This window comes from Passer montanus, unplaced genomic scaffold (assembly GCF_014805655.1).
Source record: "Passer montanus isolate IOZ18808 unplaced genomic scaffold, ASM1480565v1 scaffold155, whole genome shotgun sequence".
Taxonomy (NCBI): Eukaryota; Metazoa; Chordata; class Aves; order Passeriformes; family Passeridae; genus Passer; species Passer montanus.
The window spans coordinates 27965-48782 of record NW_024362605.1 but is presented as its reverse complement, the minus strand read 5'-3'; the positions used below and the strand labels follow the sequence as shown (position 1 = coordinate 48782).

General features: G+C 47.1%; 2 protein-coding genes across 6 annotated transcripts; one reads left to right on the top strand and one right to left on the bottom strand.

Annotated features, from left to right (window-relative positions):
- Positions 1–1855: 1855 nt before the first annotated feature.
- Positions 1856–11866, top strand: LOC120499000 (claudin-16-like). Of its 2 annotated transcripts, XM_039702349.1 has the most exons (5): positions 1856–5484; positions 6856–6977; positions 7353–7455; positions 8731–8922; positions 9484–11866. In XM_039702349.1, the coding sequence occupies exons 2-5, from the start codon at positions 6864–6866 to the stop codon at positions 9576–9578; spliced, it is 504 nt and encodes a 167-aa protein (XP_039558283.1). In that variant the 5' UTR covers positions 1856–5484; positions 6856–6863; the 3' UTR covers positions 9579–11866. The 2 variants fall into 2 exon arrangements, with proteins under 2 accessions (XP_039558283.1, XP_039558282.1); XM_039702348.1 differs by lacking the exon at positions 1856–5484 and having other exon boundaries at positions 5616–6977; positions 8731–11866.
- On the bottom strand, positions 11705–20814 carry YBX1 (Y-box binding protein 1). 4 transcript variants are annotated; one of them, XM_039702343.1, is made up of 8 exons: positions 20563–20814; positions 20170–20233; positions 17024–17057; positions 14865–14954; positions 14342–14644; positions 13908–13987; positions 13540–13817; positions 11705–12080 (listed from the first exon to the last, which is right to left on the bottom strand). In XM_039702343.1, exons 1-7 carry the CDS (start codon positions 20717–20719, stop codon positions 13571–13573), a joined length of 975 nt encoding a protein of 324 aa, XP_039558277.1. In that variant the 5' UTR covers positions 20720–20814; the 3' UTR covers positions 11705–12080; positions 13540–13570. The 4 variants fall into 4 exon arrangements, with proteins under 4 accessions (XP_039558277.1, XP_039558278.1, XP_039558280.1 ...); XM_039702344.1 differs by having other exon boundaries at positions 11705–12075; XM_039702346.1 differs by having other exon boundaries at positions 13540–13805.
- Between the last annotated feature and the right edge of the window lie 4 nt (positions 20815–20818).

The following is a 20818-nucleotide window of genomic DNA, read 5'->3' as shown; positions in this document are numbered from 1 at the left end:
TTCAGACTCGATTTCCACATCTTTAATTACCAGTGCCTTGATTACCAGTACTGGCGTAGTCCCATAGTCGTGCATACTCCCTTTCCTCGTTTGTTGACCCCTCTTCCTCCAATGCCCGACATGTTTCCTTCTCAAAAGTCCCAAACATAGGCCAAAATAAGTATTTCTTGACCTCCACATGAGCCCATTTCTCCACAAAATAATATATCATTCTCTCCTTAGACCTCCCCCTCCTTGTGGGGCAATCCTCCCAATGTTCCAACATCCACCCCAGAGGACTGTTTCTTGGTATATCAGGGGTACAATATTTTTCCACCTTTTCTGGTTTCCCCTGGGTTTTCCCTTGTAGTTTACTCTTTTTCAGTCCCACGTTTCTTAATCTTGCTTACCTTTTTCCTTTTTGGGTAGATAGGCTCCCAAATCGATCTGTTTTCCTTTTATGGGTACAATCCTTGATTCTTAGTTAAAAAAAATTTTGCCGACCAAATCATAAAGTCATACAGTGAACTGATCTGTACACTTTTGATCGACAAAAAGAGCTCTCTTACCTTTTCTCTGGATCCAGTGATCTTCTGTTGTTCCTGGTCATCGATGGACCTTTGTCCTCTCTCTGATCCAGCCCGTGATTGAAAAACACCCCCCCCCCCATTTCCTCCACCAGTTCCCAGGATTTGGGGTTGGTGTGTGTGTTTTTAACAAGTTTTTCACCCGCTTCCCCCGCGACCGACCACTTTCCTTGTGGAAGAGTGGAACTGCGATCTTGGGGTCCACACTCGCTTCGTGATAATATCACGTCTCACACACACAATTGATCACACCCCACTCAACCGCACGATACTTACGGTCCTTTTCCCGTGAGGAATCTTCGTGCACGTAGTTTTATGAATGAAAAAAATTGCCGGCTTTGGACCTCAGGGCCCGTTTTTAACCTTTCAATTGTGGGTTTTGGCTAATAGTTCATGTTATCTGATTGGTTCCGTTGGGCTTTTCCCAATCCTGTCCGGCCGCTGAACTCAGCGGGGCGCCGCCTGGACCTGGAGAGGAGACCCTGGAATCCGATATCAGATCACGTCGGGCTAGGTCACCAGGATTGTTATAGGTAGTTCTAGGATTAAACCCTGGTCCCCCCCTTAACAACGTTTCATACATGTATTTATATTTCATAGGCACAAATTTCTACCATATCCCTAACATTTTCCATCCAGGTTTTTGCATGGCTGCTGTGTCGTCTTGGCATCTTCGTCTTGCCTCCTGCACCTAGTCCAGAAATACATCCCATCTCACCTCAAACCCAGGGATTTGCTGTCCTTGGTGGCTGCTGTGACATCTCCAATAGTCAACTGAAGGCTCCCTGGGGATGGTCACCCAGGCTGGAAGCACATAAAAGACGAAGATCTGCCTTTGTTCACAGCACAGGCAGGCTGAAACAGACTTTCCTCCCTCTCCAACACACATCTTTTGGTCATTAAACCAGTTGTTGAGGGTTTGGTTTCTTTCCTTTTTCTTTTACTTACAGATTTTATTTTTCCCCATAAGTTGCTAGGAAACTAACTACTGGGTACTTATGGATACTTATGGGTCCTTAAGAAAGACAAAAGACTGCGTCTGAAGTCGGGAGAGGAATGGAGCATCTGGCTATAGCTTTTTTCTCTTGGGGAGTCTCTTTCTGAGGACCAGAGATACCACGAGAATGGGGGCAGGTGGAAAAGACGGGGCTGGGGCGCAGCTGGGTGCTCTTGCTCTTTGGCATCCAAGGAGGACGGCCAGGCTGATGATTACTTCAAAGGAGAATTCACCGGCGTCGCCAGAGTTCAGACTTGACGGACTGATCACCATCTGCTCGTGTGCCCTTCTTTCAGAAGCTGGACCCCACCATATGGGGATACTCCTTTCTGAGATACATCCTGAGAAAAACTAAATCACAATAGTGTATAGAATTGTGACATAAAAATTTGGAACAGAAACTGCTGAGAAAGCTTATGAGTACCCCTATAAATATCTGTAAGTCCCAACTACTGGCGTGCAGTTGGAGGGAAAATTTCCCCCACTGTACCCAGTGCTGTATTGCCCATACTTTACCATCTTAATTAATAAACTGATTGCTTCTTGAATATTGGCTTAGTCAAGCCTCTCATTTATAACACTGGGAATCCTTAACTTTGCCTCTCCCTGCCCTGTTCAGAGCCAGGCAGTTGTTTTTTCGGTCCGGCTCTGGGTTTCTCCATGCTGTAGCCGGCACCGTCCCTGAGTTCCAGCTACCACTGTGGAACTTCTAATACATCTATCCACCACCCCGGGATTTTTTTGCTCATTTCTGCCAGCTGTGACGGTAACTGCACCAAAGGGGAAAGTGCCAGCATCCAAGATGGCTTTTACTGGGTCCCTGGTTCTGTTTGTTGTTAATGTCATAGTTACTGTTTTGTTTGCCTTGTTATACATACTAGTAAAGAATTGTTATTCCTATCCTCATATCTTTGCCTGAGAGCCCCTTGATTTCAAATTTATAATAATTCGGGGGGAGGGGGTTTACATTCACCATTCCAAGGGAGGCTCCTGACTTCCCTAGCAGACACCTGTCTTTCAGACCAAGACACCAATTTAATGAGCAGTATTGAGATTTTGGGTCATACTTCTTTCTTGCTTTCAGCCAAATCCCTGTGAAATAACTGTCCTGTCATTTTTAAAATAGGCAGTGTTATATTTGCCCAATTATCCCATCAAAAAAAAAAACCCAAACAAAAATGTAACAGCAATTTTAATTAAGTAACTTAAAATATATAAAATTGAATACACTTGAAATATTGACAATGTAATTTGGTTAAAATAAAAAAAAATTTGGTTCTGATAACAGCACATAAGCAAAAATAACCGTGTGGGGTATGCAGTGCAGGGCTTGACCCCCGCCACCTCACGAACAAGCCTGCCAAGCCAGAATTCCCTCTTTTATGCTGTATGTCATCACCATCTCCTCCCATTTTCGATTTGTCACACTTTGTATCTCCATCCTCATCACCTTTACCAGGCATGCTCCACCATTCTTTTAGGGGGTCGTACCACTCTTTGGGGGTCTTCTTTGAGGAAGGCCTCTTCTCTTCCTCGGTGTCCTTTAATTCACCTTTTGGATTACACATGCACACCAAGCTGGTATAGTATAAGCCAATATTATGTTCTAACATTAAAGCAATAAATCTCATATAATTAACATTTTCCTGGTGTCCAACCAAATTCTCTCTTTCAACTAAATTTAGTAATAGTTATCTCTTGCTTCTTCCTGTTCTAAACATCTGCAGGAGAAAGTGGGGGAGCCCCTCCTCTCCCTTTCTTTCTTGGCATTACACCTTTAACTGTTTCATTAATTAATTAGTATCAATATTGATTATTGTTTCAATTCTGTCAGCACGAATCATACTTATTTATTGCAGCAGAAATGAGGGAAAAGGGAAAATGACCCCCACACATATTCATGCAGAAGGGCTTTTGTCACACATCTGAGAAATGGCTGAATTTGATGGTGATTTTAATAATTCTTATTCACTGTCCTGCCCCTACAGCATCTACTGAATCCTCTCTAGTTCTCTGAGATTATCCCATTTCAGAAAATATATTTTTTCCCTTCCATCCACACCAGTTTTTTTTTAGTAAAATATTTGCTGAAGTTCAAGGTTTGGGTTTTGTCAGCACTTTTTAAACACATGGTTGTGACAAACCTCATAGTTTTGACAAACCAAAGTTTTTTGACAAACCCAAGAACTGATTTTCACTGTCACTAACCCAGGAAAGGAGCTTAATAATTTGACCACTGATATGTGGTGTCGTGGGCTGGAGACAGACACATGACACACTATGGAGAGTCACCAGCAAAGAGCATTGAGCTTAATATGGCTACCCTGCTTATAGGGCGTTTGAATCTCCCAGCTTAGACAGCTGATTGGATGGGACCTCTCTCCCCCCCAGTTCTCTGGCCAGTGATGTATCTGCATCTAAGCTTGAACAAGGTTGGCTGAGGTCTTTGTTAGTTTTTTCCAGAATGAGCCAGGTCAGCCGAATTGGATTTGTTATGGCTAGATTTACTTTGTTCAGCTACAGACTAGCTGTGCTGTGACAGACTGACTACTCCTAGCTCTGCTCCTCTACCTGCCTCTTTTCACCCCCAAAAAGGTTTCAGTTGGGGATTAACAAGGTGGATTAGTTTGATATATCATAAACTGAGTGTTTAGACAGAACAGAAAATAGAAATACACCTATTTTATAGGTGTTGCCAAGACCATGGAGGTACAGTTTTGTATCACTTGGGGTCACACAGTATTTCATGTGTCACAGATGTCCAAGAACCATAAATTCTTGATCTGTAAAGATTGGAAAATGAAGGTTCACAAGCCCTTCTGAACATTTTTTGCCTTAATTCATTGCTACATTCCAAAGCATTAGACTTGCCATATGCCAGAATTCTGGGAAAATAGAATAACTCAAAGCCACAGGAATCTCACACATCAGGCACCTGGGCATCCCTGCAGAGCTGAAGGATTTGCCAAGATTTGTGTTTTGCCAAAATGTCCACAGTAAAATGCTGCAGACGATTATCTAGAGGAAAAAAAACCAAAAAACCCCAAAAATAAAAACAAAAAACCCACCAAAAACCAAAAAATCAAAACACAACAAAGCCCAAACCCACCCTAAAAATCCAACTCAACTATGCACCCACAAATGGAAATGAGAGATGAGGGTGAGCGGTGGCAGAGCCATGAGGCACAGGTGAGCCCAGGGATGCTCAGAGGATGCTGTAACACAGATCCTGTGTAATCCCCAAACAGTAGGGGATTAGAGAACAAACCTGAAGTTTTTAGGGCAGCTCCAAGTGACAGACAGCTAGGGTGCTGCTACTCAGGTTCAGAGGTACTTCCTTGGGTGCTGACTGCTGCAGGTTTTCACTTGTTTTCTGCTTAATGGGGAAAAAAAAAACGTCTTAATTACCAGCCAAAGAGGTTCATTATCAGCCTGGCATTCCAGCTCCTTTCTTTGGCACCTTCCAACCCTCTGAACTCAGGTATCACTCTTGGATCTTACGCCATTCCAGTGCCTTAGGCCACTCATTCTTAGGCAGTAATTGAAAGGTCTAATAAAAAACTGGTTATTTGTCCAGGACACATAGTCCCCCACCTGGGGAGAGTTCCCAGCAGGTTTCCATTGTTTTCCTCATGTGACATTTTTGGGGAGGCTCCCTTCCCAGCCTATGACTGCTCTAACTGCAGGGATGCCCATCATGTCTCAGAGCACAAAACCCAGCTGACGTACTGTGGACAAACCTTAAATAGCCCAGCACAAGCTCCAGCTGATGCTGCGTAACCCTGACTCCATTAGATGAGTCAGGATCCAATCCCATCAGCACTTAAAAGCCTTCCAGACCTACATCCCTTATCCCAAATCATCAGCAACAAAGAGATTCTGTCATCACCCCTCTGCAACAAGGATGAGCCTGCAGTGAAGGTAATGCTCTCCATAAACACCTTTTACTATCAACAAGGTTTAGAGCTGATTTTTCCCAGCATTAAGAATTTATTTCTCTTCCTTTTTCTTGATTATATAACTGAAGTGGCTGAACAGATTTTCTTCAAAGGCTCCAAAACAGCTGGACTCTAGCAGAAACAAATAAGGCTCTGGGGAATTAGCTCAGAAGGGAGCCTGGGGAATTAAAAAAACTTATTGTAAATTGAGGTCTAAGAGACTGACCACTTGGAGTGAAGCTGATGGAAGTGCTCAGAGATGATGGCAGAGTGATGCCTTTACCACCAGTGACATCCCAAGAGGGGATGTGGGGGGAGATTGGGCACATTGGGTGTGGGGACAACCCTCCTTCCCACCTTTGCCCCACAGGGAGCCTGTGCCATGCCAGGATGGGCAGCCTCTGGCTGGAGGTACTAAACCTGGTGATGATGAGTTATCATTTCATGGTAATTAACCCATGTAGCTCAGAAACTCATCTGGGTCTTGCTAATTAAGACCAGATGAGTTTCTGAACCCCTGTCCAAAGGGTTGTTGCAGTGGTTGCAGTAAAATATTTGGTATTTTGGGTCGCAAAACATGACAAAGTAGGATTCCTGCCCAGGATTTGCAGATACAATGTCCCCTGTTCATACCTTGGGCACAGCTCCCCCCTCTGCAGAGTCCCTTCATCTAGGAATGGAAAACATCCATCTAGGATGGAAAACAAATGGTGCCATCCCTTCTCCTCTGTGGAAAGCCTTGGCAGCTCCTCAGGGCACCCACACCATGTCCCAGCAGCCTTTGTTCCCCTTGGAATGGGAGTTATATCTTTGGGCTTGTGCTTAAGATTAGGACACCTTCATGGGACACTTTCTTGTGCTCCAACCTGGATGTTCAACACCTCATAGCTTTTCTTGGAGAAAAACAAAAGTAAGAAAAGGCAGAGGGTGTACCCACCAAGTCATATGGCAGGGATGGAGGTCCCTAGAAGTTCTCTGGAGACATGCTTGGGTCACAGATTTTTGTACCAGCAGATATTTGACAGTGGTTTCCAGCAGCTCTTGATTGCCAAAGGGCAAGTACTGCTGGTCGGCATCTTTTATTTGGAAGAGAGGGAACCAATGTGGGAATGTATCCACTACAAAATTACTGTGTGTCTAAAAGCTCCCTCTATATGTAAAGCTGGTGGCCCAACCTTGGCTGAAGATATTAGAGCATTTTGACAGCAAGTGAGCACTGTGAGACAGGACCCAGATGACTCCTAGGTATCCAGAGAATGCCTGGCCTCGGTGGCACTTTGTCTTGTAAGTAAGATCGGGTGTCTGGAAGCAGCCAGAGCAAGCAGAGTTGGTGAACATCTCTGTGCTCTTTCAGGTCCCCCCATGACTGCAGCCCTGCAGATGACAGCATTCGGGCTCACTCTTCTCTCAACACTCTTCCTACTCCTGGCCACGTGCACGGACTGCTGGATGGTCAATGCTGATGACAGCTTGGAGGTGAGCAGAGAAATCACCTGGAAGGTGAGCAGAGTAGCCACCTTTAAGGTGAGCAGAGCACCATCATCCTCAAGATGAGCAGCTGAGAGCAAGGTGGGTGCCTTGCCATCCATGAGGTTGCACAATGTCTCCACAGGCTTGGAAAAGTGGCGTGGTGGGACAAACCCACTGCTTTTTGAGTTGAAGGATTAGACTACTATAGAGATAGAGGGATGGAGCAGGAGAAAACAGAGAGCAGGTATGGGCAAGGAGTCACCAGGACCTGTCCAGGTGTAGTGGTGGGAGCCTGAAATCTGCCCTGCTGGGCTGGGAGATCCATGGGAAGCTGGGGAGACCCTGATGCTTTTTTCATGAGTGCCTTTCTCCTGCCTCCAGATAAGTCACAAATGCCGGGGCCTTTGGAGGGAGTGTGTCACCAACATGCAGGACGGGGTCAGGACCTGTGACCAATATGACTCAATTCTGGCTGACCACCCAGGTGAGCTGACCTGGCCTGGAGGTATTTATTAAGTTCACATCTCAGAGTCTTCTTGAAAGGGAAGAGGAAAAGTGATTATCAGTGCACCAAGCTGCCCTTTGTCAGTCAGCCACACCAGCTTAGGGCTGCTCTTGGTCTCCTGCCCCAATAGCCTGGTCTTTGCAGAAACTTGGCAGTTAGACCTGCCTGTGGGGTCATCAGGCAGGAAGGATCCTGTGAAGCTGTGCTGCCTCACAACAAACATGCTCGAGCATGTAGAACCTAGGATTTGCAACCCACTATGCTGCAGGCAGAGCAAGGACCGTTCCCACTGGCCAAGGACTCATGCCCACAGATCAGAGACAGTCACATCAGGGTAAGGACATTTCTTCTGGCCTGTACAGGGCACACCAAGCCCTGCAGAGAGAACCTTTTTGTTGGGTAATGACATGGAACAACACAGATACAGGGAGTGGAGAGGAAAGTAGTTGGTATGGACTAAGCGGGTGTGCCACATTGCTCTGTGGAGAAGGGAGCTTTGCAGGGCACAGTCCCATCACAGCTGGTGATATGATCCATGCCAGCTCTAGTTTTTCACTGGTATATTGACATCTGCTGTTTAAAACACCTGCTACACAACTTGGAAGAAAAAACAGTGTAGGCAGCAGTGTCTTCTGCTCAAGAATGGCTGGAGCAGGCAACCACATACCAGGTGCTATACCAGGTGATGGGTATACCTTGAGTTGTTTGGTTTCTTGAGCTGGCCTAATGATGGGTTTAAGTTCTTATTAAGTTTCTGACGAGCTTGTTGAGCACCTTCCCTTGGCCCATGGAAGGCATGGGGTTGATGGATTCCAGTGTGATGACCAGTGGTGAGCTGGGTGACTCAAAAAGGACATGGACAGAAATCTGAAGTGGAGACACCTGTTTCTCTGATAATTCCTCATTCCCATTTATGGTTGTTTTTAACTTTCCTGCCCAGTGAAGATTGTGGTGACACGGACCCTGATGATCACGGCAGATCTTCTGGCTTGCCTGGCTTTGGCTACACTGGTCTTTGGGCTTGACTGCATCACATTCCTCAAGGAAGATCCTTATGTCAAAATGAAGATGTGCTATGGAGCTGGAGTCATACTCTGCGCTGGGAGTGCGTGGCTGGGAGAGCTTTGGAGCAGACAGACTTCATGTCCCACAGGGAGCTGGGGAGCATGCTGGGAGCTAGTGGCACCCCTTCAGCAGGGCTTGGGGCGTATGGGATGTTGTATGGTTGTTTTTAACAAGCCCCATTCCTCCTAGGCATCCTGGGGCTCATAGGCTCCGTGTGGTATGCAGTGGACGTCTACGTGGAGAGGGCCATGCTGGTGTCACACAATATATTCCTGGGAGTCTACTATGACTTTGGGTGGTCATGCTGGCTGGGGATGGCTGGCTCCATGGGCTGCTTTGTGGCATCTGTCCTGCTGACCTGCTGCCTCTATGCCTGCACAGGTCAGTCTGTCTCATTCCACCCCATCCTATGTCAAGTAGCTTTTTGCCTTGCAGGGATAAGGGGTGAAGGAGAAACTCAGAGGGCACAGAGGCTTCTTGCAGGGTCCAGCCTAACCAAGGGGGACGCCTCTGTGCCCAACCCTGTGCCCTTTGGCTGGGAAGGCTACACAAGGCAGAACAGGGCTGAGTGAGAGGCCCCATAAACCCTATAAGGGCATGAAGAGGGTGCAGGGATCCATCCACATCTGTGGGCCTCCAGGTCCTGGTGAAGGTGTGCTGATGTTTACTCAAAGCAGCAGCTGTGCTGGAATCCCTGTCATCAGCCAAAGCCTGAGACAGTGGCTGCAGGGATGTACTGGTTGAAATACAGCCCCCTCATCAGGGACACTGGGCAGGTGATGCCTCCCCAGAAGTCATCTCCAATCCTTATGCCTGGTCTCAAGGGAAGTTAACCCTGCTGGCTGTCTGAGTTAATTTCTCCTGCTGTGTCCCCATGCTGTGGCAGTCCCAAGTCACCCTGCAACTGCCAGCCATGACACAACCCCAACTCTTTCCTGGTAGCTCCCAGCAGCCACTGTCAACTCCAGAGACATCTCCAGCCCCGGGGCACCCAGACAGCCACCAGCAAGATGTACGCCATGGATTCTCGTGTGTGATGGCCAGCAGCACCTCCTGCACCTAGCCCTGATATGGGACACTCTCCCTGTCAGTCTGACCCCATTAAAGCACTAGCACCTGTACTGAGACATTTCTGCAGCTGCTTCCAGCCTCTGACATAGCCAGCTGACTGCTAAAAGCAAAGGTACTGCAGCAGTCAGCCAGGGAAGGGTTTTTCCTCCACTTCCAGCCAGGTGTCATGAAAATAAATCCCAGAAAAGTATTGCTTTAAGGAAAGATTACCCTGTTGCCTGGGAAAGCTGTCAGGACACTGAAGGCAGAGTAGCTCCTCTGACATTGCTCAGCCCATGCTTTGGGGGAATTTAGTGGGAAGTCTTTTCCACACGGAGCAGCACTGACTCCATGTGGCTGATAGCCCTCCCACACCAGCCCCACTGGAAACCTTCCCTGGGCTCGGATTCAGGGTGGCACAAGGCTTGTGCTCAAAAACTGAGTAAAACCAGGACTCTGGAATACTTAGTTATCCATGTTTTCATGGGGGATCATGAAGGAACACCAAAGCCGTACACACCAGACACAAGGAGGTGAGTCAGTCTAAAGCCTGATGGAGATGCTCTGTCAGCAGAGTGTGGTTTTCAAGTTCACACAAAATGGGAATTCTCTTTTGGAAATGAATTATTAATCTATCAGCATTTGTAAACCATTATGAAAACAAACCAGAACCTGAAACCACCAACTCAATCCCCACCATCCTTAATTACTGAATGTTGGTTGTGGCCTCATTCCTTTCTCACCCCAAGCTAAGCACACAGACACCAATTGCAGCACAGGGAAACCAAGCAGAAGCTCCTCAGCACTGTCACCCTGAGAGAAGGAAGGCCAAGCACCAGGCCCGAGCAGATGGTGTTGCAGGGGCACAGCCAGTCCCCAAAACAGATAGGTGTGAAGACTTGCAGTCCCAGTCCTGCAGCCCAGGCAGGCTGCAAAGCACCTGCATCCAAAACCTAGAGCTGTAAGGGTCTTCTTGAGCCATCTGCCCCCTCACATGAAGCCAAAAGGCAGCAAAGCTGTTGTTTATTGCAGCTTCTCACACTTCTGCAAGATGGAATGTCCGGGGCAAGTCTGTCCATTTTCCAGGACCCCAGGAAAGGAGAAAAATCCAAACACTGAGTGACAGGAAGGGGCAGAGATGAGATTGTGCTGTCAAACAGCAGTGTCTGGATGGCAGAATGCTCACAGATGGCACAGCCAGGAGATGGGCAGGTGCATTAGCAGGTGCTTGGAGACAGCAAAGCCTGGAGCACTAGGATTGTTGGGACACCTGGGGTGATTGGGACACTGGAGCCCACAGGAAAATTATTAAGAGCACAGAACTCACTAGTAGTATGTGAAAGGTCCCAAAAGCTGCCATTGGACATCGACCCCCCCCTGCAGGTGCTCTGCAGTGGTTCTAACAGGTGCTGTCAGACCAAGGCACAGCTCTGAGCTCCATGCTGAGGGAGCAGCCCCTACTTACCAGGTTCTCACCATGGCAGTGGGGTGCAGCCAAGGCCAGTTTTGTCATAAGGCACAGCTCCTTGTCCATGCTTCTGCACCCAGCTGGCTCTGCAGTGCACTCATGCAGCAATTGTGCTATAGCACAGCCCCAATGACAAGTTTGGGATATTTTAGGTATCTAGAACCTGGCACAGGCTGCCCCATCCCTGGAAGTGTTCAAGGCCAGCCTGGACAGTGATTGGAGTAACCTGGTCAAGTGGAAGGTGTCCCTGCCCCACTGAGAGGGCATGGGATGAAGTGAGCTTTAAGGTTCCTCATTCCTCCAACCCAAATCAATGTCTGATGTTACCATTTTTGGGGGAGGGTTCCCCTTTTTTTTTAAGCACCCTCACACCACCTCAGGTCTGCAAGTGCTGTATTCTACCAAGGACACAGCCAAGCTGTACCAACAGCTCCTGGAAACACACTGGGCTAGCGCTAGAAACTCCCACCCCTCTGTGCCTGCCCATCATTCTCCGATGTGACTCGACTGCACCTTCATTGGTTTTTTTATTTCAACTTTTGTGCTTTACTCCACCAGCCTGTATGCCCAAAGAGTAAATCAGTCATTTTTTTCCCAAACCTTCTATGAATACTTAAAACCTTTAAAACACCTAAGCACACATGGTAACTCTTTAAGACCTTTATTAACAGATGCTTGCAGTTTGACTTGAAAAAATCAGGCGTATATTTCATACAAATTAAAAATGAGGTTCTTAAAAATCTCAATGTGACCAGATATGAAACAATTTACAAACTTTTAAAGGTATATTGAGAAAAACCAGGCTTTTAAAAAACGCGTTTATCATTTCCAAAAAGAGAATTCTTTAGGTAAAAATAATAAAAACCCCATGCTGCATAGATAATGCAGATAGTTCTAGTAATCTGGTCAACAGCAAAAAGCAAGCACTTAAGGTCTTCAGTTCCAATTCTTTTGTTCATTTCTTATTGCTGGAATTTCATTTTCTTCTTCATTTCTTGAAGTCTTTTCTTTGATGACTAAACTGAAAAAGAGGGAAAAAAAAGGCTGATCAGACAGTTGTCAAAGGGTTACAGGGGTGCTTTGTGTACCAAGGCTCACCTGCAACTCAAAAATTCACCCTAAGCTGCCTGTCACAAGCTCACAGCCCAACCCTCACCAGCTACTTCTCCTTGTCAGCCCCACCCTACACAACCACACCAGCCACCTTTGTAAAGGAACAATGCCAAGGACTCCAAAGAGAGCAGTCAGTCAGCTTAAGCCCAAAGGGATCTCTCCCATCATGGGGAGAGCTGCTTCCACCAGGCTCTGCCAACATATTCAGCCACTGCTCAAAGCACAGAAACTAAACCAAATATTCTCCAATGCTACCAGACAGCAAGAGAAACCAAGGTGACATTGTGATATTCTTCTGAAGCCCATGTTCTAAGAATTCATCCAGGAGGTGTTGACCACAAAAATGAATACCAGGATACAACAAATGTTCACCAAAAGTGCACAGAGATCACTGCAGCACAGTCTGGACAGTGAGTGAATGATCCATCTGCAAGTGGAACATGAAGCAGTAGAGCCCATGCAGATCAAGTCTCCATGCCTCCACAGCTGGGAGAGGCTGCAGCTGCTGCCAACACTGAGCCTTCTCCCAGCCCAACTCCTCTAGCCCCTGTCCAGCCCATCAATATAACCACTCAGACTGCTCCCACTACAGCCTAAATTCTTCTTCCACTTTCCTGCCCTCCAAGTAATATGCAAGGAGCAAGGGACAAAAGGAACGGGATACACACATGGGTGACAAGAAATGCAGAACAAGTAGAGTCCTGGCAATGAAAATATTCCCAAATTAGGAGAACTGTCTCTCAGGAGTCAGCACCAAACAAGCCCCAATCACAGGCAGGTTCCCTTGCAACTAACCCAGCCTCTGGCCCCTGCCCTGCACACAACCCTTCCGAGCCCACATCTCAGCACTGCAACACAGCTCTCACATGCTCTGACAAAACCACCATTTCTACCAGTTTTTCCAGCACTTTGATTAGATAAAAGGCTGCTCGCAAGACACTCCTGCTAATTCTGCATCACCTTTGTAGAAACAGATGCCAACGTCCCAATGCCATTCACCTCTCTGTACAGACTCAGCTCAGGCACTAATGGAGCTATGTAAATCCCAGTATGTGCTTCTCCTGACTATTTTCAAGTCTTTACATCGAATTTCTGGGTGAGCAGAGACTGCCATACACCTCAACTACTGCATGCAGCCAAGATTTTAAGTGTAATAGTATTCCATCAATAACAACTAAAGCTTGTAACTAAGTCCTCCCAATTAGTCAGCATTGATGCAACAAAGCCTCGCAGTCCAGTTCTCCAGACATATCACAGATCAGTTACAGCATGTGTGAGCAAGACGAGGCCAAACATTGTAAGGCACAAATAAAAAGCAACAAAAGAAAAAGTCAGCAAATGGCATCCCCAGGCCCCTGGTCACGCACCCGGATGATGGTAGAGATGTTAAGCCGGTATTTACTCAGCCCCGCCCTGCTCAGCCTCGGGAGCGGACGTGTTCTCAGCTGGTGGTTCGGCTGTCTTCGTCTCTTTGCCATCTTGTGGTTTAGGGTTCTCTGGGCGTCTGCGTCGGTAGTTGAAATTACGGCGGTACCGACGTTGAGGTGGCTGCTGACTTTGGGTTTCATCCCCTTGGTTCTCTTTATCTTCTTCATTTCCATCCTCTCTAGGCTGTCTTTGACGAGGAGGACCCCTGAAAGTCAAGCTAGGCTTTAACTGTGCAGCACCTGAGCATCACCATGTCCTGGCTCTGTTGCTGAACAAGGCTAAAACCAGCAGCTAATCTGCAGCATACCTGCGAAATCTTGGTCTGTAACCCCGGTACATGTTTTGCCTGACTGGTCTGCCGTCTCCTGCACCCTGGTTGTCAGCACCCTGCAAGACATCAGGCCACAGACTGCCTCAGCCCCAGCCAGAAATGTGCTAACTCCACAGCTTGTCACGCTATGAGAAAGGAGCTTGAAAGGTCATCAGTTTAGTCAAGGTGGACAGCAGTTCTACAGAACAGGTGCACACATGATGGAGAATCCTCCACTTAATCATACAAATTGAAATATTCTGGTTTTTAGAAGCTGTAACATGAAGACCTTCAGCTACTTCATTTCACGCTACTGCCAAGCCTTACCAAAATCATCTGGAGTACCTATAAGAAGTGTCAAAAGGTGCATCCCTTCACCCTGCTCCAAAGCAACCAAGCCCATTTAGCATCATATGTCAGGCAAATGTTACCTCCACTATCTCTCCCTGTACGGGAGGGTTGGAGTATTGTGGACGACGCCCGTAGGGCCTACGCATATAGTAAGGTGGGTACCGCCGCCTGCGATAGGGACGGCGTTGCTGGGCTTGGCCTTCTGGTATGTTCTCTGCTCCTTCGTTCTTTTCCCCACTCTCACTGTTCTGGTAGTTCTGCTGATAGTTGCGTGGAGGACCCCTACGACGTGGATATCGTCTGTAATGGTTACGATCTGCTGCGTATTTACTGCCCTGCACTGGAACTCCACCAGGTCCTGTGACATTGGCTGCCTCCGCACCCTAAAGAGTGGAAATAGCATTAGGGAAACGGTCACCATCCCACCAGCTACAGCATAACAGTCTAGTACTGAGCAAAGATTTACATCCACATTGTGAAGAAATTAAAAACCATTCACCTCCTCGGATGTCATCAGGCATCAACTCAAAACCACAGGCACCACACCAAAGCCTGCAACCTGAGTTTTCCATGTGCACTCTGACACCCGAAAGATGTATTTACCTTTTCTCCCTCAACCACATCAAACTCCACGGTCTCTCCATCTCCTACGCTGCGGAGGTACTTCCTGGGGTTATTCTTCTTTATGGCAGTCTAACAACACAACAATGCAGGCACAGCATAAGTATACAAAGGAAGAGTTTTTTTACTTATTTTAAGATTACTAAATACTCAGTTTCTTTATCACAGGAGAAAGATCTGTATTTCTGAAAAATCAACTGAATAATTGGGAAAATCCAGGAAGTCATAAAATGTACTTGTATTATGCTCTGGACTATCTGAAATGTGCAACAGCTTTACCATTAACTGGAAGCACCTGTCAACATGCTGTCTGCTGGCTAAAAAGGCAGTTTGAAAACAAAGAGGAAAACTCTCACACCACACACTGGCTAAAGCACTCCTAATCACAGTTTAAAATTCAACATCACTATGATAGTTATACATTCCTCTGATGCCTATACACCAGTATATCCAGCCCTTCCAATCACTCTCTTGGATTTCCAGCCCTCCATTATTTCCCACACACCACAGGACACAGCAGCTTCTGTGTCCCATACTCTGTAAACATAAAAATGGCCATGTATAAAGAGATCTCCTCCTCCAAGGCTTCCGACACCATAGTTTCTACCACAGGTCTAACCAACTAATCCTAAATCTATTACAGCTGTGTATTGCACAACAAAGATTGGTCTTTTCCAGGTGTCAGCAACAGACAATCCTCTGTATCAGTGGCCACCTGCCAAACAACATTACTAGAAGGGACTCAGTTTTCGGTGCTCTGCAGTACTGGATGACATCTTCAACAGACAAGTTAATGCTCAGTACACACTGTGCTCAGGCATGTTCTGCTTATCAAACGCTTTAACTGAAGGGCAATAGAAGTGCAACAACTTTAATATAAAATACCTGCCACACAATTTGGTTAGATTTCTTCTGCCTAAATTGTACAAAATCAATGGAAAAATATGCCCACAAGTCTCTGTAACTTTAAGGAAAGCCTTATCACAACAAGCAGCCAGTCCTACAGCTTTTTGTGACACCTGAGCTATGTAACAGGGATAGAGAAAAGCACACACAGCTAGACTTCTCAAACAACCTGATTTCTTTCTGATTAGAGCCCTATAACCGTTTAATTGTAAAATATTACACTAAAACAAAGCATTACCAAACTGTTATTTCAGAAACATAGACAGCAACTACATGACAAGTCCTGTAACACAACCAGTAAGTCAATGTCACTTTCAGGTGGCCCTACTTGCCCATCGGGTCTGAAAGCTTCCCCTCGGGGTATGTATTACCTCTCACAAACCAGTGCCTCTAAAAGCTGGTAATTCACACAAAGAACAAGCATGAAGCTGAGAGATGATAAAAACAAAACACTTTCCAGGCATTGTTTTACCCTTCCTTTGTGTTAACATCAGCAGCATATCCCTAACTTGAGACTAAAGAATGACCCATGGATTCCTAAATGCCAGAGTAAAAGCAAGCTCCACTAAGAATTCTCTGTGGGCTGCTTACTAAGGAGATCCTGAGCCAGAAAGGGCAAAAAGCAAATTGCTGATCACAGCCTCTCAATTAGACAAAGAACTAAACCAAAGCAAACCAGCTCCATAAAGTAAGACACAGGTGTAGTGTGCAGTCTTGGTCTATTTTCCAGAGGCTTACCTATTTGCCATACATTACATCTAAGGATACATATCAGTTAAATTGAAAAGCCCATACTAAAATGTTGGTAGACTTTCACTGAAAGCCTAGAGCAATAAAATCTGTAATTCTGCCTAGGGAAAAAAAAAGTTTAATTGGCACTTCATTATTAAGTTCCATTAACTTCTCTCCCTGCTGCAAGCTTTTAATTTATTTCCAGATGTTCACTTAACCACTGTATGAATCCACAAGATGACTGGACTCCAAGCAGTTATCCCCAAGCCCATGCTAGCATCTAGTGCAATTCTCATCACTGTACACCATCAGCCCACTCAGCTGATGTGCAAAACCCCAAAGTGCAAGCAGGCTCTTCTTGCAATGCAACCAACCAAATAAGTTGTTTGTGTTCAAGTGACAGTGAAAAGGCAAGGCTCTTCCATAACTTCAATCCTACTTAAATGGGTCAGGAACAGGCAGTTTCTGAGAGAGAATACGTTTCACTTTCAAGGAAATCTTACCTGATGGACAAACACATCTTCCTTGGTGTCATTCCTGCAAGACAACAGGGTATTGAACTTCATTAATAAAATGCACAGTAAATTAAAAATTCAATTGTTTGGTACAGAGGCAAAATGCTGATCTATCATAACAGCATTTGAGCATTACTCCTCAACCTGCTCTCAGCTAGTTCCTATTAGATTACTGTGTGTAGGAAAGAGATCAGCTTACACCAAGTGCAAAGCGCATGCTGAACATTCAGTAAGGCATACTCCTCCTCACTGCTGCACACCCCTCTATCCTTCACATCCCATCACCAGAGATGTTTGAATACCTGACGGTGACCACTCACTCCTTCCCAGTTGTGCTCTGTGGGATACTGGCTACTGCAGCTTTTGGAAGCAGCTCTGTCCTTGCCACTGTAGCCTCACTTACATCCCCTCAGCCTCAATGTTTCACTTACCTGAGGAACAGCAACACCAGCTGCCCATGAAGGCAGCACAGTTGGTCAAGCCTTGGTCTCCCCTCTTAATAAACAGAAAAGAGCTCAGGTCTGCATCTAAAAGGACCCAAGAGCACCCATCCTTCAGCATGATCCTGGCACAGTTTCTGCAACTGTCATGAGCCCAAACAACCACAGCCCAGCACCAGCTTCAGTCAGAAGTTTCTATTCTGTCCTGAAGAGGTACAACAGAGACAACCTTGCACTACTTAGAGCTGCACAAGCCATCTCCCTCAATCCTGAAGCATGGACATCCCAGCTCCCATCACACCAACCCACCCTCACTGCGGTGTTAATTTTCACTACTGCATGGAACAATCTCAACAGCAAAGTGACTTTATTTCCTAGTTAAAGACATAAGTAAGCTTGTGTGAAAACATGCTCTCAACTGGAGTGCTCATGGCTAGTGGTAACAGAATGCTTGCTCTGGCTTTTAGTAAGATAAAGCCAGGTGCTCCTTACCCCTGGCTTTAAAAAGTGAGATTTGACAATTAAACTTCTTTCAGAAACTCCATCCAAGCTACAGCTATTCCATCAGACATCACCAGTAAAAGTAAGTCCCCTTGTTTCCTCTTGAAACTGATGCCTACAGACCTCAAAAATTACTGGGAAAAGGCATCCAAAAGGCAGTGGAGCAGAGCCATTCCGATCACATCTCCAAAGCCCCAAGAACACAGCACTCAAAAGCCCTTGTAAAGCCAAAGCTGAAACTCTTCTTCAAAACACCATGTCCAAAATGCTGAAAACCTTCACAAGAGAATAGTAACATGCTTCTAGTAAAAATGCTGAGCACCTTCTTTCATCCTCAGCTGAAAAACAGTGGCAGGAAAAACAAGGCACAAACATGGATGCCTTGTACTTTTGTCCAGGTTGAATTTTGGACAACCAGATCAGACACTTGTTTTTAAAATCCATTTGCAAAGCGGTTTCCATTCAAGAGGACATCAGAGTTTTGGCTCAATAACTAACGAGGTCACACAGAGCTCACTGAATCAAGTGAAAAACACGCCAGGCCATTTTACAGCCTCATGCTACTGGCCACATCACTCCGAATGCTGTTTTCCAGCAAGCACATCAAGAAGCAGCAAGCATGTTGTCATGCGGATGATGGAACAGCAGGACCATCACTTTTTCAAAGAAAATTTGGAAGGGTACAAGAGAAACACCCATTCTGAAGGCTGAACAAATAATTTATGCCACTCTTCCATTTACATCTTTTATCCACTATAATGTATTAGAAAAAGGGAAACAGATAAGCAGACTAAGAAGATGCCAAGTCCAGCAGGGCACCAAATACCACACCGGACAGTGTAGCTTCAGTTATGGCACAGACCAAGCCAGCAGCTTTTGCACATCTACTTGTTATTCTGGCAAACACAAGAAACAACAATCAAAGATCCGGAATTCAAACGCCCTCCTATTCTGGAATACAATCACACCTCTAACATTAAAAACACAGAGAAAGTACCTGAAATGAGCATGCACCTAGATCAAACCTCATTTCAGTTCCATAGCTTCATTTTATCTGAAAGCAGACCTGGGTAAAGCAGAGCCATGCAAGGGCAGGAGCTCTTGCACAGCTTCCCTGCAGCCAGGCAAAGATTCTAGAGCAGAGGAAATGTCCTCCCCTTCAGTTACCAGGCTCTAATCTCTTGATAATACGAGATCATGCTGGGTTTCTCATTACAAATGGCAACCTCAGGGATTAAACAGCTGCCAAAGTAATGACTGGGGAAGCTACTCGGATGTCTCAACTAGCTGCTGCTGCTTCCTTGCTTGACTGACATCACAGAACATTTTCACTGCTGAGGAAACAGGAAAAGCCTTCCCTCGAGGTGGGGTTTGTGGCTGGGACTTGGGAGGCGTTTCCAAGGCCAGAGACACAACAGCTTTAAGCACTGGTGACTCCTCAACACTGGGAGCTGAAGCATGGCATGATGAACAATGCAAACTGGGCAGACTGGGAGGAAAGTTTGTAAAGCTGCAGACACAAAACCAATTCAGGAGCCTGACAGACAATTTACACCAATAAAGTTCATAAAGTAACAAGCAGTTCAAAAAAGCAATGTTTAAACCAAACATAAACAGAAGGTCCAATAATAACACTATACTTGCTGGCCTAAAGGGTGATTTTCCAGTATGCAGCCTCATTCTGAGACTGGGGAGTTTAAGTACCACAAATTAAGGGAAATAGCTCTGGCAACACTCCAGGGAGGCCCCCCACAACCAATGGGGCCAGAAATTGCCAAATTGCCAATTTTTAAGAAACTTGTTTGCAGAGCACTTCCTCTCCTTGACAGGCCTACTTCAGGTACTTAATTTAAGTCCCAAAGCGTTCAAATTAGTCTTTCACATCAACTACTGTCATAAAACACCATAAAAGGATGGACCATAATGTAAGATATCGCCGCGGAAACAGACTCGCTTCGAGAGCGCAGTTCTTGCCTAGGTAAAAGGACTCGAAAGCCAACCAGGCAAGCCCCAAGCGGGTCAGGAACCCTGGGGTGGAGAAAGGGCGCATATCACCAGGTTCTTCTACCAAGCAGGGTGAGAGGCGGCAGAGGCACCGCCGCCCCCCGCCTGCCTGTCACCCGCGCGACACAAGCGCCGCGCCCCCCTCCCCGCGGCTCCCCGCGACAAGGCCCGCTGCGTCTGGGCGCTCACCTGTTGATGAAGCCGTAACCGTTCCTCACGTTGAACCATTTCACTGTTCCCAAAACCTTCGTTGCTGCGGGAAGGGGCAGAGTGAAGAGGGGAAGAGGGGAGGGAGCGGCGCGTCAGGGGCACGTGGCGGGGCGCGCGCACAAAGGCCCCGCGTGGCGGACATCTTGCGCCGCCCCGCCCCCACCCGGCACGCGGGGCCGGCGGCGCGCGGGGAGGCGAGGGAGAGGGGGGCGACTAACGGCCGCCGCGCGCGCGAGCGAGGACACGAGCCGGGGGCGGGGAGGGGGCGCGCACCGCCCCTCGGGGGGGAAGGGAGCGCGCGCCACCCACAGCGGGGGAGGGGCAGGGGATCGGGGCTTCCCACCCCACTCCGGGACCCCAGGCTGCCCTCACCGATGACCTTCTTGTCCCCGCCAGCGGGAGGTGCCGCCGAGGCCAGGCCGCTGCCCCCGTTCCCGGTCCCACCGTTTGGCTTGGAGTCGGCGGGGGCGGCGGGGGCCGCCGCGGGGACGGGGGCGGCGGGCGGCTGGGTCTCGGCCTCGCTGCTCATGGCGGCGGCTGTTCGGTGCGGACGGTGGTGGTGACTGCTGTTTGCGCCGCCTCCCGCGGTGTGATGGTGACTGAGGCCGGCCGTGGGGGGGGGGGGGGT